Genomic DNA, 14,413 nt, shown 5'->3' with positions numbered 1-14,413 from the left:
TGATTCTGGACTCAAAACTACTCACTCAGAGTACGTTTGAGTGCCATACTAAAATTGATAATAAGCCATTTTCAGTTCATCCCTTGATGGTTAGATTCATGAAGGATTTATTTTATACCAAACCTATCAAACCACCTCCGGTGGCGTGAGATTACAATGTCACCCACACAGCTCTTGTGAAAACTGCCAGAAGAGTCAGTGAATGTCAGTCCCTTGTGGCAGATCCACCTTACACCAGATTCTACCACTCAGAACCCACCCCAAATTCCTCCCAAAGGTGGTTTCTGAGTTCCATCTGAACCAGTTAATAGTAATACCTATCTTCTTCCCTAAACCACATTCTCATCCTGGAGAAGTAGCACTTCATACCTTAGACTGCAAATGTGCCCTAGCATTCTATTTAGAACAAACAAAGCTTCATCGGGAGTCCTCCCAGCTTTTTGTATCCTTTGAATCTAACAGATTAGGAATTTCCATCACCAAGAGTACAATTTCTACTTGGTTGGCTGACTGTATCTCCTATGCCTACATTTGGGCATGGGCTGACCCTCCATGGCTAGGTCACCACTTATAATGTTTGGGCCTGGGTGGCTTCAGTAGCCCATTTTTGCTCTTTACTGTTTGGAGCAGTATTCCAGACAGGCTAGCTGATTTGATCAAGCAGTCCTGCAAAATCTTTTTACTGTTTAAAATCCACTCTGCCCTCTGGCTCTTTGTTTCTACCAGGCTCACTTAGTTACAAAGTTCATCTTTATTGTGAGCCTGGTAGCTAGTGAGTACCATATGTGAGAATATTATGCCTACCAGTCCTTGTAGAAAACTAAGTTACTTACCTGTAGCAGGTATTCTCCAAGGACAGCAGCCATATGTTCTCACATCCCTCCTGCCTGCTTGCTTGAGAGTAAGGAACAGATAGCAGAACCTAGTGTCCCCCACACTACAAATAACCCTTATGATCTTCCCAGTTCAAGCTACTCCAGAGGAGCAATTAAATTAGTAAAAATGATCATTTGTTTGCCCTGCCTCCCCCTCCCTCCACTAGGCAGCCAAGAAGTGTCTCCTCATACCAATACTGTTTATAGCAAATTACTGCCAAGGGGAAAGTTCACTAGAAGCATACCAGCATATGGTCTCACCTAGCAGATCGATCGTGACACCCTCTGTCAATGCTGCTGATGGGCGAAAGGGGGGGGTTGCATTTTTGTTGGTACAGGCAGCATAATTTCCATTAAGGCATCTGAAGCCATAATTCCTGTTGCAATAAGATGGCCCTGCATAGCAGCTAGGATAGTGCCAGATAGGTCTTTCCATAAGCTCTGAAGACCAGGCGGTACTAAATTTGTTTTTCAAACAGCACAGCAGTCCAAGCATGGTAATTCCGCCGCTGTTATAGCGTGACAGCTGATAAATCCAGATAAATTATAATCTGAGTCCTCCCAGGTAAATTTCCTGCCTTGACGCCGCATTCCCTCAATGCACTCACTCCTTATCTTCAAACTTGTGGAAGCAAGCTACAATATCCCGAGGTAAATTTCTATCCTGAAGATAAGCTTCTTGATGCACCCGATCCTACAGCAGTTCTGAGGGGTCCCGAGGCCGAAAAGTTTCCTTTAGCAGTGCAACACACATTTTCTGGGTGATTGCCATACACTGCAAGTCCACCACAGCCATAGCCCCCCCCCCCCCCCCCCCCCGAAGTGCAGATTAGAGCTCCAGGACCTGTTCTCAAGGTCCATCAGCTTGACGAAACTTCATCTGCTCTATTCATTTTGCACCTCTGCCATATACTCCTCTTGTACTTCAACTGAGTCTGTGCCTCTTCCATTTGCCAGCCAATATCACTGACATCTCTCCAAAGCTACTCCATAGAGGTTTACCTTCGACCTGACTGAGGTAAGGTCCGATTTTAATTCCTGGAATCAAGTGCTTATCTCCTCCCAAAATGCTGACAGCTCCGTTACTAGGGGGCATGTGAACCCATAGGCACCGCTTCAACCTGCACCATCTTGGCCTCAAGCTGCACTGTCAGTGCACTAGCAAAGTCTTTTATTTACAATTGGCACCACTTAGATGCCATCGATTTATAGTAGCTAAACCTCTCCACTCCCTTACCACTCACTGTTGCAGACTTAGGGGTGCAATCACAGTTTTATGTGGATGAACACTGGAGTAAAATGCCTATGCTGTCACCTTTGATGATGTCACTTCCTCCTCCCACTGGTGAACGTATTGTTGTCTGGAATAGGAACTCAATTCAAGCTCCTCCTGACCTTTGATCCAAACAACACGACTGATGAGACCATAAGAGATGCCATCCTTGCTGCTATTTGTGTTCTACAGTACAATCTGAATGGGTTACTCCAGAAAAAAGAGAAATCACGCAGTTGTTTGTTGACAGTGTTGTGAGTGCTAACAGATCAGAAAGCCAATCCATGAGTCAATCCACAGAAAGAGTGCACAACGATGACTGTGGTTACGATGAGCCAGCGGCAGAGGAGACCAGTGAACTCCAAACTCTTCTGTTACTTTTAAACGCCAGACTATGAACTACCTTTCTGATCAGAGTTCTTCAGTTGGTAGATTGCATTCATTTCCTGATATACAGAAACTCTTCATTAGAGTCAATTCAATGCTTCCTTCATCAGCTCCAGTAGAATGACTGTTCAGTTCTGCGGGGCAGATAGTCTGTTGCAACATGGAGTTTCTAACAGACCACATTTTGAAGCAAAATGAGCTTTAGAATAACTTATTCTTTGTTTCAAAAGACAGTGATTTTTGATTTAAAATCATTTGACTGATTTTGATTTGATACCACACCTGGCTTACTGATTCTGATTTCAAATTCATTTTGCTGTTAGTGATTTTGATTTGAAATCTTTGTCAAAAATGATTTTACTCAATACTCCTCAGAAGGTAGAAAAAGCAACTTTCATGGTGCAAAGCACTTTAAAGTGATTCCAACTAGTTTTAAGCTCTTTCCTACAATTTTGAAGGCCTGTTTCCAAGGTAAGTGTTTCTTGGTGAGAGCAGGTTATGCCTTACATTTTTTTTCCAGTTGGCCAGATATTTTGCATACATTTCAGTGGTCATGTAATGTCCATGAATCAATAACCTACAATAATACCTTAATTCTACGTATGGTGCTCAAAATTGTGCATGCAAATATGGGTGCGCACCCAATTTATGCACACAATTTAATTGATAAGCCAATTAGTGCCCAATAATTGGGCACAATAATCAATTATCGGTGCTAATTGGCATTAATTTAAATATACACGCACATCTTTAGGTGCTGGGATCCATATGTAAATTTTACGTGCCGGTCCAAAAAGGGGGAAGGACCATGGAAGAGGCATGGACGGATCAGGGGCATTCCTGGAATTTGCATGCAGTGTTACAGAATAAGGGAGATCCGTGCCTAATTTAGGCGCAAGAATTTACACCAGGTTTTATTTGCTATAAATCTTCATGTCTAAAATAGGGTGCAGATCCTGGCCCAACTCTGAGCGCCGTTTATAGAATAGCATTTGGCGCAGATTTTTTAAAGCCGCAGATGTGTTTGTGCCATATACAGAAGTTAGTCCTAAATGTGTATTTACTGCTTACTGTTTTTCAGCGTCAGCTTGCAGATTTGCTTTTTGACCTCGGCTGCACTAATTCAGCCCTTGAGATCTTTGAGAAACTGGAAATGTGGGAAGATTCTGTGATTTGCTATGAAAGAGCTGGACAGCATGGGAAGGTAATAGAGCTGTATAATCTGTTGAACTAAGTTGCGGTTCCAACCTAGTATGTGCATCACTGTTTATTTCATTTTATGTGACTGCATTCTGTTAGGCAACAACCCTCTAATGTTTTAAGTAAAACTAACAACTTTGCTTCTAGAACAATGTTTTCCTATCCATGTACCTTCAGACCCGATCAGCACTTGCTTGACCCTCAAGTCAAGCTTAAGAGAAAAGCTGTGGTTTAAGAACATCACAGCATTAAGAGATACCAGCAGTGGCTCATAACGTACAGGAACGTTTGCCTGGGCACATGTGTAGTCACTTCCCCTCTCCTTACTAGTTAAGTTTGAGTATAAGTATGTTCAGGGCATGGACAGGTGGGCTCTGCTTTGTGCATACACATACTGCATATAGCTCTTAATTCTGTTCCCCCTCATTAGACTCCTCACTGGAGTCTTTCCAGCCTCTGATGGGGCTTTGAGTGCCTCCCTAGCTTTTCTTTTGTCCATAAGTCTTCTCCCTGTGTCCAAGCCAGTAGTCTATCCAACCAAGGTGCATGTGTTACATACACACACCCCCTGTCAGTCTCTCCCTTCTCCTATCCCTTCCCGACCCCGCAAAGATCTGCAACTCCCTCCCACTCCTGCTGCCTACACTGGGGCTTTCTCTGTGAACCATCCATCCCCTTCTTACACACCTTCTTGTTTTCTGAAGGGTGGGAGGGTTCAGAGAGAGAGCCCCGATGCAGGCCGCAGGCAGCGTACAAGTGGCACTGCCTGCGTGAAGATGAAGTGAATTAATGTACGGTGGGGGGGGAGGAGAGGGAATGAATAGATCTTTGCTGGGCCAGGAAGGGAAGGGATAGATGTGGCAAGAAGGAGAAGGGAAGGAAATGCAGACTCATCCCCTGTCAAATTCCCGGCTATGCACAGCCCTTTTTTAATATAGATGAAGCTTGGGCCACTACCACCAAGAAAAATAAATCTACTCACTTGTACTTACTATGGTATCATCTGATTTTTTCTGTCATGAGTCTAATGTTGAAAGGTTACATTTTACTAATTTTCCAGTTGCTGGTCTGTTAGAGCTAGTGAGAGCATATGTTTAGACTGTTGTACATAGTAGGCTATATATTTTCCAGTAGTTAACAGTTTTATCTTGCAAGAGTAATTATCGGTCTTCTGGCACATTCTAATCATAATTAGACCTCCTAATTTGGGTTCTAGTTTTTACAAAATGACAAAACTGCATTTCATTGCCAAACAGTGTATCAGAGTGTCTGTCTATGTGTCTGGAGAATATTAAGTTCTTGTCAGCACTCCTTGTTGTATTGTATTCTGCCCCAGAGATCTCCTGCACTGCTCCATATTCTTCAGTCAGAATTTAGACTTTGTCCAGCTGTCTGTCTGTTCAGAACTTTGATGCCATAATAAAAAGACTCTCCCTTTTGCCGAGGGTAATTTGCTGTTCCCTCTTTTTTTTTTTTTTTTTAAAGAAACTTTTAAATATAGACTAGAAGTTTTAAATTACTATACCATATCCAAAACTAAATCTTTTCTTGTGTCACTAGAAAGAATCTTGACTGAGAAAATGGTCATTATCAAATTAGAATTTGGAAAAGGGCAGCTGAAATTTCACTGGAATTGATAGGTGGCATAGAGGTTGTTTACGAAGGGGGAATTATTACTGTAAGGAAGATGTAATGCTCAAACAATGAGAATTCAGCTTATATTTAGTAATTATTTTTCCCCTTTATGCTCCAGTTTAGCTACAGATTTGTAGATGAATATTCATTTTCCCAGTTTTCTGCATTTCTCCTCTCCATTCTATTTTTTTCACTTGATCTAGTACTATTTTTACAAACATTAATAACATCTTTTAAACTTTAATACTATTTTAAAACAAAGTATCCTGACTTGTTTGACATTAAGGATGCAAGGGAATGTATTCAGGATTCTGGCACAGGAATTCATTGTTCTTCTCATTTGAGTACTACAGAAAACATTAGCAGCCAGGAAGTGCCCATGGCACTTAGCAATCCATTAGCTATGAAAACAGGGTAAAATTTTGCTTTGTTTTTTGGTTGAGTTGTGGACGTTTTTTTCCAATTCATTTCATAACATTAATTCAAAAAAAATGTAATGCATGTTATAACTTTTTAATGTGCACTAATCAAGAGCATTATATTGATTTAGTGTGTACTAAATATTTTAAGGCACACTAATGAACTGGATGCACAGTAACAAATACATATCCCTACAATCCAGTGTTTTATTAAATTCACTCACCAAACAAGATAAAGACAAGTTTCCCCAGGCCTGCTGCCTGTGTAGTGTAGGTTTCCTTTACAAGGTGAAGTTTGGCAGATTTTCTGCTTCCAAGACCAATCAAGTCAGGGCGAATCACCCTGAAATAACAGCCTGCTTTTTTTCCATCCTGGGGATCTGAGCTTACCTCCTCTACAGTGCACCCAAAACTTGCTGGCCTGGCAAATGCAAACACCAGAATTCAGCATTAAGTTGAAAGGCCAGTCTACATCATTATTTTTACCTCTTTTGGATCATGACATTTATAATAACCAAAACAGAAGTTGTCATTACTATTATGTGTTGGTTGATTTCCTTTGTGAGTTTAGGCCCTTTGATAGGGCATTAACAGACCAGGAATGTCTTTCTTCCCTGGTTATTGTCACTTAATTGTAAATCTAATGCACTGTGTTTTACAATTCTGCTTAACAAGATCTGTATAGAAAACCAAACATAAATGCGCATACAGTACACAGTAAGTGTCTTCAACCCATGCGCATCATTCACATTCCTCTATCTAAAGAATACATTAAAGTAAGAGTTTATTTAATTGATCTATGCAACGTGTTATACACTTTCAGTGTGAAAGAACAATTAGAGTCTAAAAGTAATTACGAATAAGCTTAGTTTTAATAGTTTGTTAACTCTGTAGTCAGTGGATGTTTTACTTGAAACTTTTGTTAAAGAAGAAAACAGAAAACAATATGAACTTCAGTCTACAAGGAAGATGATGTATGCTTGGAGAAAACTAAGCTGAGGCTTTAGGGACATGAAATTAAAGGTAATTCATAAAGTGAATAATTGAGGGGAAGGAAGAAAAACTGTTTTCATTAAAATATTTCAAGTATTACAAAGGGTCTATTTAAGTAGAACCACAATCCACTGGTAATGTTTTGGCTACCCAGTCCCCTATAAACCACCAAACAAAATCTGCACATATGACTCCTAGTATGAGGATGGATAATAGATTTCTTTGCAGAGTAGTTTCAGTGGATTTGGGTAGGCTATATGCAAAGTTAAAGAAGAATGTTTTTCACTATGACAACATGATAGATTATACGTAATTCTTAAGAAATGTCGCAAATTGTTAACCATCCTGTTTAAAGTGCCAAGACAGTAATAAATAACGTACCTTGACAAAGAGCTAGGTTAATTAAAGTGGTAGTGGGGATAGTCAATAGCATTCGCTGGTGCTAAAGTTTTGAAGCCTGTATTCTTTTAACACCATAAGTGTAACGGGTATAGTGCAACCCCTTACCAGCCAACGAGAGCTGTAGTAGTCTTTATCAGCAAGGAGACACAATCTGTGAAGAAGCTATAATATTTTTTTCTTGATCTTGTTGTTGTCTTTCTGTCCTTATAATCTTGAAGGTGTAGAATATGTGCAGAATGCCAGATACAACTCTGGCCATCTTGTTGGACAGACTGGATGGGCCATATAGCATTTAACCTTGCAAATACATCTTACATGTAAAATCATATATCTTAAAATTCATATTTCTGTTACAAAAAGATTATACACCTTCCTTCATTGTAAGATGGTTTGCTATATTCATTTATTTTGCAAGGAACAAAATGCATCACCTTTTTATCATGATTGAAAGTGGATGAATGTATGGCCAGTTGCTCAGCAGTTTTGTATTGTTTCGTCTATCTTTAAAGCAATAAGTGTTATAGAATGCAGAGACAATGGCTACATATTCATTCAGACTTTCAACTTGAAATAAGACTGTCTCTTTAAGAGTAGCGAGTATGCTTTCAGACACCATGACAACTATTGATCACTTTGAGCGCTGGAGTTTAGCTTTAAAATGGCAACTTTGGGTCAGGTGCAAAATTTGGCAATCTGCCTAGTGACACAAATTAGTCAGAGGCTGTCTCCTGTGCTGGATGTTCATTGTTGGAAGTAAAGAAATTTGGGGGTTTTGAGAAGCATTTTGATTTGTGCCTGTTTTCGATGGTGAAGATTTTGATGAAATTAATAAATAAAAAAGATAACTGTATGTTGAAAGGTTTTTTGAAGTATGTTAGAAACATTTTTGTAACAAGTATTGAATTAAGATAAATTGTTTTATATGTAAAGTAAAAGTTGAATTTGCAAGTTTAAATGCTTTGTTTGCAGAGTGAATTTTAGTAGATGCTGCTATCCTGTAAGTAAACCACAAGCTGCAATTATTATATTATTATTATTTATTGCATTTCTATCCCACATTATCCCACCTCTTTGCAGGCTCACTGTGGCTTACAATTCGTCGTGGATATTGGAAATAGAAAAGAGTATACATTTGGTTTATGGAGGGTTAGGGTTACATGGTGGTGAAGTACATGGTTGTATTACAGCAAAAGACGTTATAAGACATTCCTATATATATTAAAGATTATACAGTTACATGTGTTGATCTTTGTGATAAATCTTGTCGAAAAGATAAGTTTTCAGTAGTTTGCGGAAATTGGCCAGTTCATGGACTGTTTTCAAGTTGCGTGGTAGTACGTTCCATAGCTGTGCGCTCATATAGGAAAAGGTAGATGCATGCAACAATTTGTATTTCAGACCTTTACAATTGGGAGGATGAAGATTGAGGAATGTGCGAGAAGATTTTATTGCGTTCCTGGGTGGTAGTTCTATTAGGTCTGACATGTAGGCTGGGGCGTCTCCATGGATGATCTTGTGGACTAGGGTACAAAGTTTGAACGTGATGCGTTCTTTAAGTGGGAGCCAGTGTAGTTTTTCTCGTAGGGGTGTCGCGCATTCATATTTTGATTACTATAAATAGTTTGAAAAATATACTTTTACATTAAATGAAATACAAGCTTTAATATAGTTGCTCAGACTGATGCACACAACCACAAGCAGCATGATGTCATAGTAGTGCTAGTTTGAATGGCTACATTTATTTATTTTATAGGCAACAAAAGGTGCATCTTTTTTTATTTTTTTAAATGTGAGCATCTCAGGGAAAAGGTGACAAAAGTCACCAGAAACAAAAAAAAAAAAAAAGGTTGTAATGAATTCTGTTAGAGCAAACAATTTGTAGTACAACAGTCCAAACCCCATCCTTTTATATGTTACTAGCCGTTAAGCCCGTAAAAATGGGCGAGATTTCCAGCTACCCTCCTTGCCGCCGCCGCTCCCTCCCCCCTCCGCATCGGGCCCTCTGCAATGACCTGACAGCGCCTCTTACCTCTGTGTGAAAGCGCTGCAGGCAGCAGCAGATCGCTCTGCTGCTGCCTGCAGCGGTTCCACATGGAGGTGAGAGGTGCTGTCAGGTCAGTGCAAGAGGCCCGATGTGGAGGAGGGCGGGAGCGGCGGCGGGGATGGGGGGGGAGGGTGGGGGTTGGTGCGCGCGATCTTCGTTTCCAGGCAGCAGCGTCCGACAGTGACTCCGACTCTGTTTCCCTCTCTGTTCCGCCCTCTGACGTCATCACGTCTTGACGCGAGGGCGGGACAGAGAGGGAAGTCTCTACTGCGCATTTGCAGGTGAGTCAGTCACTTGCCGTTTATATGTTTGATTTTTGCAGACTGCTTATAGATCCATGACATGAAAGATAGGCTATTCTCAACATTTTGTATCTGCTAATTTAGTTACCTTTTCCCAGAGATGGTCACATATAGTGGCAATTTTGTTTAGTATTTTAATGCGATATGTGCTTGGGTATGTAGAGACAATTAGTTTGTCTATGCTGTTGTACACTGAATGACATTGAGGCATATTTTCAAAGCACTTTGGGAGGCTAAGTTCCATAGGTTTCTATGGAACTTTGGGAGGCTAAGTGCTTTGAAAATGAGCCTGATTATAAAGTAGGATTAGGGATATGTAATGAAATTTTGTGATGTGAAGTATATGATTTATGATCATACATTACTATATTTTCAGGATTATAGCTGACTTAAATTATATTAGACTTTTTGAAAGTCAGTTACATCTCACAATTCACATACCCACGCATGAAATAAATATACACCATATCGTATATGGACATGAACTATAAATAAAAAAAATAAGTACAAAGGTTTACAGAGCAAAGTCATGAAAGTGACCATTGGTGCGTAAATTATTCATTGTGTTATTACAGCATTCTGTCTTTTGTTTTTACGAAAACAAAACACAATATGAATCTATTAATAAAAATATAGGTAACTTGTGTGAGTGCTAATCAATAATAATGAATAAAGGTGAAAATGAAAGTGTTGCCATGGGCACTTTTTGAGTAATCATGGCGTCCTTGAGATTATCAAACTGCAGTAAACTCAAAATGAATCCATTTAACTGAAATTTCATGGTAAAAAACAATGTTAGACCAACATTGGGAAACTTACCAAGCATAGTTTATGTACTTGTTTTCTTCTACAGGATCAAAAAATTGAGAGAACACACGTATGCTCTTTCAGCTTTCAATCGTGCTGCTGGTGCCAAAAGTAATCTCAATCACCAGCTGATCGCATTTTTAAGCAGCTATATGCAAAACAAATATGTGCTTAAAAAATAAATATACCCATTAGGAAAAAAGTATCTGTATTAGGAAAACAGAAAACAAAGCACTTAGAAACCTGAGAACAAATGAGAATATAGTTATCAAACCCGCAGACAAGAGTGGCATAGTAGTTATAAACAAAACAGATCACGTACATGAGATCTACAGGCAAGTTTCAGACAGGACTTTTTACTCACTTTTAGACAATGATCCAACTGTAGGATTTTAAAAAAGATTCATTGGTAAAATTTGCTTTTGATATTGGTTTCATAATTATGAAAAAGGACTTTCTGGCCAAGCCACCTGAAAGACTTAGGGCTTCTTTTCCAAAGCCGCGCTAAGAATTTTCATGTGGCAAATGAGAAGAAACCTGTAGGAATTGAATGGGCTTAATCTCATTTGCCGCGCCAGGAATCACTAGCATGGCTTAGTAAAAGAAGCCCTTAGTCTCTGTATATGATCTGTATTGGAGCCCCTTGTCAATTTTTTAGATGTGTTCTTGAGACCTCTTGTGCTATTAAAGTCTTATATGCTTGATTCTAGTTATGTAATCAGTCCTCTAGATGAATATGATGGAGATGCCTCAGATCCTGTTTTAGTCACTTCTGATTTAGTCATTGTACAGCAGTATACCACAAGATAAAGCATTAGGGCCCTGTTTACTAACCAGCACTAAGGGCGAGCTAGCATTTTTAATGCGCACTAAGTGCTAAAGACACCCATAGGAATATATGGGTGTCTCTAGCGTTTAGCACACACTAATTTTAGGAGCATGCTAAAAACACTAGCACTTCTTAGTAAACAGGGCACTGAGTTGTTATCAGAAAAACTCTTGACAGTAGTCAACCAATTTGAGAGTACCTACCCATTTTTTGGTCCAACTTCTGTCCATAGCCTTAACAAGAAATTACTTTTGCTATGAACATTTTTTTTTCAGCAAATCAAAGGAACTATGGGTGCCACTATTTATTTATTTATTTATTTATTTATTTATTTATTTATTTATTTGTATCCCACATTTTCCCACCTATTTGCAGGCTCAATGTGGTTTACATAATACCGTTATGGTGTTTGCCAGTTCCGGTATGAACAAATACAAGGTGATATTGTGGTAGAATAGATTCATGTATAGTAAGTGTTCATGTATGGTAAGTATAGTGGGGGAACTTAGGGAAGGAAGAGAGAGAAATGTCCATTTCGGTCTTTGGTTTCATTGTGTGGCAGGTGTCCAGGTTTTTATGTTTGGTCGGTGGGGTATGCCTTTCTGAACAGGTTGGTTTTTAGTAGTTTACGGTTATCAATAGAAATCAAACAAAATAAAACATGGAAAAGAAAATAAGATGATACCTTTTTAATTGGACATAACTTAATACATTTCTTAATTAGCTTTCGAAGGGTTGCCCTTCGTCAGATAAGAAATAAGCAAATGTGGTAGATGATAGTAGTTTACGGAAATTTAGGTGGTCAAACGTAGTTTTTACTGCTTTTGGCAGTGTGTTCCATAGTTGTGCGCTTATATAAGAAAAGCTGGATGCGTAAGTCGATTTATATTTGAGTCCTTTGTTGCTCGGGTCCTATGGCACATGATATAGACATCCTTTATGTAACTGACTTTGAAGCCAGTTTTTTGTTTTTTTGAGGTTTCCAGTAAAATAGCAAATCATGGCATAAATGAGATGTGGAGGGAATAATATGAGGTGACTGGGTGTTGAAAGTAGGAGAGAATATGAAGCTGTAAAAATGGTGCTAGCACCGAAACTTAACTACATTTTCAGTATGGTACCTATCCTATTCAAAGATGTACTCTACAAAAAGCTTCATGTGTTAATTACTAAATTTCTTTGGAAGTCTTCTGTGCCTCAAATCTCTCTTAAAAAAACTTCAGCTGCCCAAAATCTTGGGGGTTTAAACATACCAGATTTTAAGCTATATCATTTGGCCTTTCAGGTGTCCCAGGCTAAACAGTGGTACTCTTCTTTTTCAACTGAAACCCCCAGATGGGTACTCTTTGAAAGAGAACAAATATTTCCTCTACCATTGAATTTACTTCCAACCATGAATAGATTGCGCTATGCCTCACATCATCAGGTGATTAAACATTCAGTACACTCAATAAATTTTGTATGTTCTCTCTTACAGTTCAAATGGTCAAGCTCTGTTGATGTGTCTATTTGGTATAATTCTACTTTTCCTCTTAAAGCTCCACTCAATCTTCGCAAAATATGGCAGTAAGCCAATGTTTGGTCGCCAAGTCATTTGTTGGCAGGTGTCACTATTACTCGTTTTCAGGATTTTTGTACTCGTTATAACATTCCCCAATCGCATAGCACTTTTTGGAAAAATCTGACTCAGATTATTGAGCGTTGCTATCCTACTGCATCGGACCATCAATCCACAATCTCAAGTTTCAGCAGTTTATGTCAATCCCTTATGGGTCCAAAATCTGCATCTAAACTGTATAAACTCATGCAAATGTCAAAGCCTAACGTATGTTCTGATCTTACCTCTGCTTGGGAAAATGAACTGCATGTCACGCTGTCCAGTAAGGAGTGGGATCTTTTTTTGGACAAAAACTATGCATTTCTCCCTTTCAGCTGCCCTTCTACAGTCTACCTATTATATTGTTCATAAATCCTACTGGACGCCTGTAAAACTTGCCAAAGTACACCCAAGTGTTTCAAATCTATGTTGGTCATGTCAGTCTGTGGTGGGTTCCCAAGAACATTTGCTTTTCTCTTGTTGTAATCTTCAGTCTTACTGGAGGTCGGTTTGGGGCACCACCCAGAAAATATTTACAATCCAAGATGCTCAATCTTTTAAAATACTAATCCTCAAGGCTTCGACTCCTGACTTGTCACTTCCTCCTAAATATGCCAAACTGTTTAACTTAATGATTTCTCTTGCTTTTCATCTGATTGCATTGCACTGGAAGAATAATCAGCTTGTTTCATATCATGAATGGTGGAATCTGCTGTGTTCTTATAGGCGATATGAGGAACTGGCTGCCATAAGATTTGGTTGCATCTCCTCTTTCCATAGAGCATGGCCCCTGCTAGACAACTATGTGACTTGTGAAGGGAATTAGCTCTCTAATGTATGTTGTACATACTGTCCTGTTTTATTTTTATCAGCTCACTGACCTGTATGTTGTTTTGTTTTTTGGGTTTTTTTTTCTTCATTGTTCCATATTGTATGCTGTTATATGTTTTTATGAATATTATGTTGCTTTAAAATCAATAAATACAGTTTTTAAAAAATGACAGTCTCAAGCACACTAGACCATTCACACCCAAACATATAAACCCACCTCCTCATAAATGGATTTCAACTAACCCTCTCCTCTAACCCTCAGGTGAGGGAACTGAGAATGCTAATTGAAATAAAATGAGCCTTAAACATTCATTTAAACCACGCCAAAGACTGAACCTCCTGTTATGATTGTGGAAGAGCATTATTTTTTTAAAAAGCCCCTCTTCCAGTTGACCACAGATGTGTTTCTTGAACTGGGGGAATTTCTAAAAGCTTTTTATCATGGGAACGCAACACCTTGCTGGTCGATAAAGTTGAATCAAAGTAGCAAGCATACTAGGCATTTTTCATATACTGCCCTATGCATTAACACCAGTATCTTAAACTGTATTTAGTAAGGCACCGGGAACCAATAAAAGTGTATATACAATGGAATGACATGTTCATTTTTAATACCCCTCCCTAATATCCTAATAGCGGTATGTTGCAATGTCTGAAGATTTTTTTTAGATTTTCCTTAGTTATGCCTGCTAAAAGTGCTTGCTAAAAGTGGAGGAGTGGCCTGGTGGTTAGGGTGGTGGACTTTGGTCCTGGGGAACTGAGGAACTGAGTTCGATTCCCACTTCAGGCACAGGCAGCTCCTTGTGACTCTGGGCAAGT

General features: G+C 39.1%; 1 protein-coding gene across 1 annotated transcript in view; it reads left to right on the top strand.

Annotated features, from left to right (window-relative positions):
• The window catches only part of TTC27 (tetratricopeptide repeat domain 27), a 302,320-nt gene that overhangs the window by 225,226 nt on the left and 62,681 nt on the right, over positions 1-14,413 (top strand). The window contains exon 12 of the mRNA XM_030196512.1: positions 3,617-3,739. Within this exon, the coding sequence (XP_030052372.1) occupies positions 3,617-3,739 (123 nt within the window). The remainder of the gene's footprint in view (positions 1-3,616; positions 3,740-14,413) is intronic.

Source organism: Microcaecilia unicolor, chromosome 3, assembly GCF_901765095.1.
Source record: "Microcaecilia unicolor chromosome 3, aMicUni1.1, whole genome shotgun sequence".
Lineage (NCBI taxonomy): Eukaryota > Metazoa > Chordata > Amphibia > Gymnophiona > Siphonopidae > Microcaecilia > Microcaecilia unicolor.
This window is presented reverse-complemented; position numbering and strand designations above follow the sequence as displayed.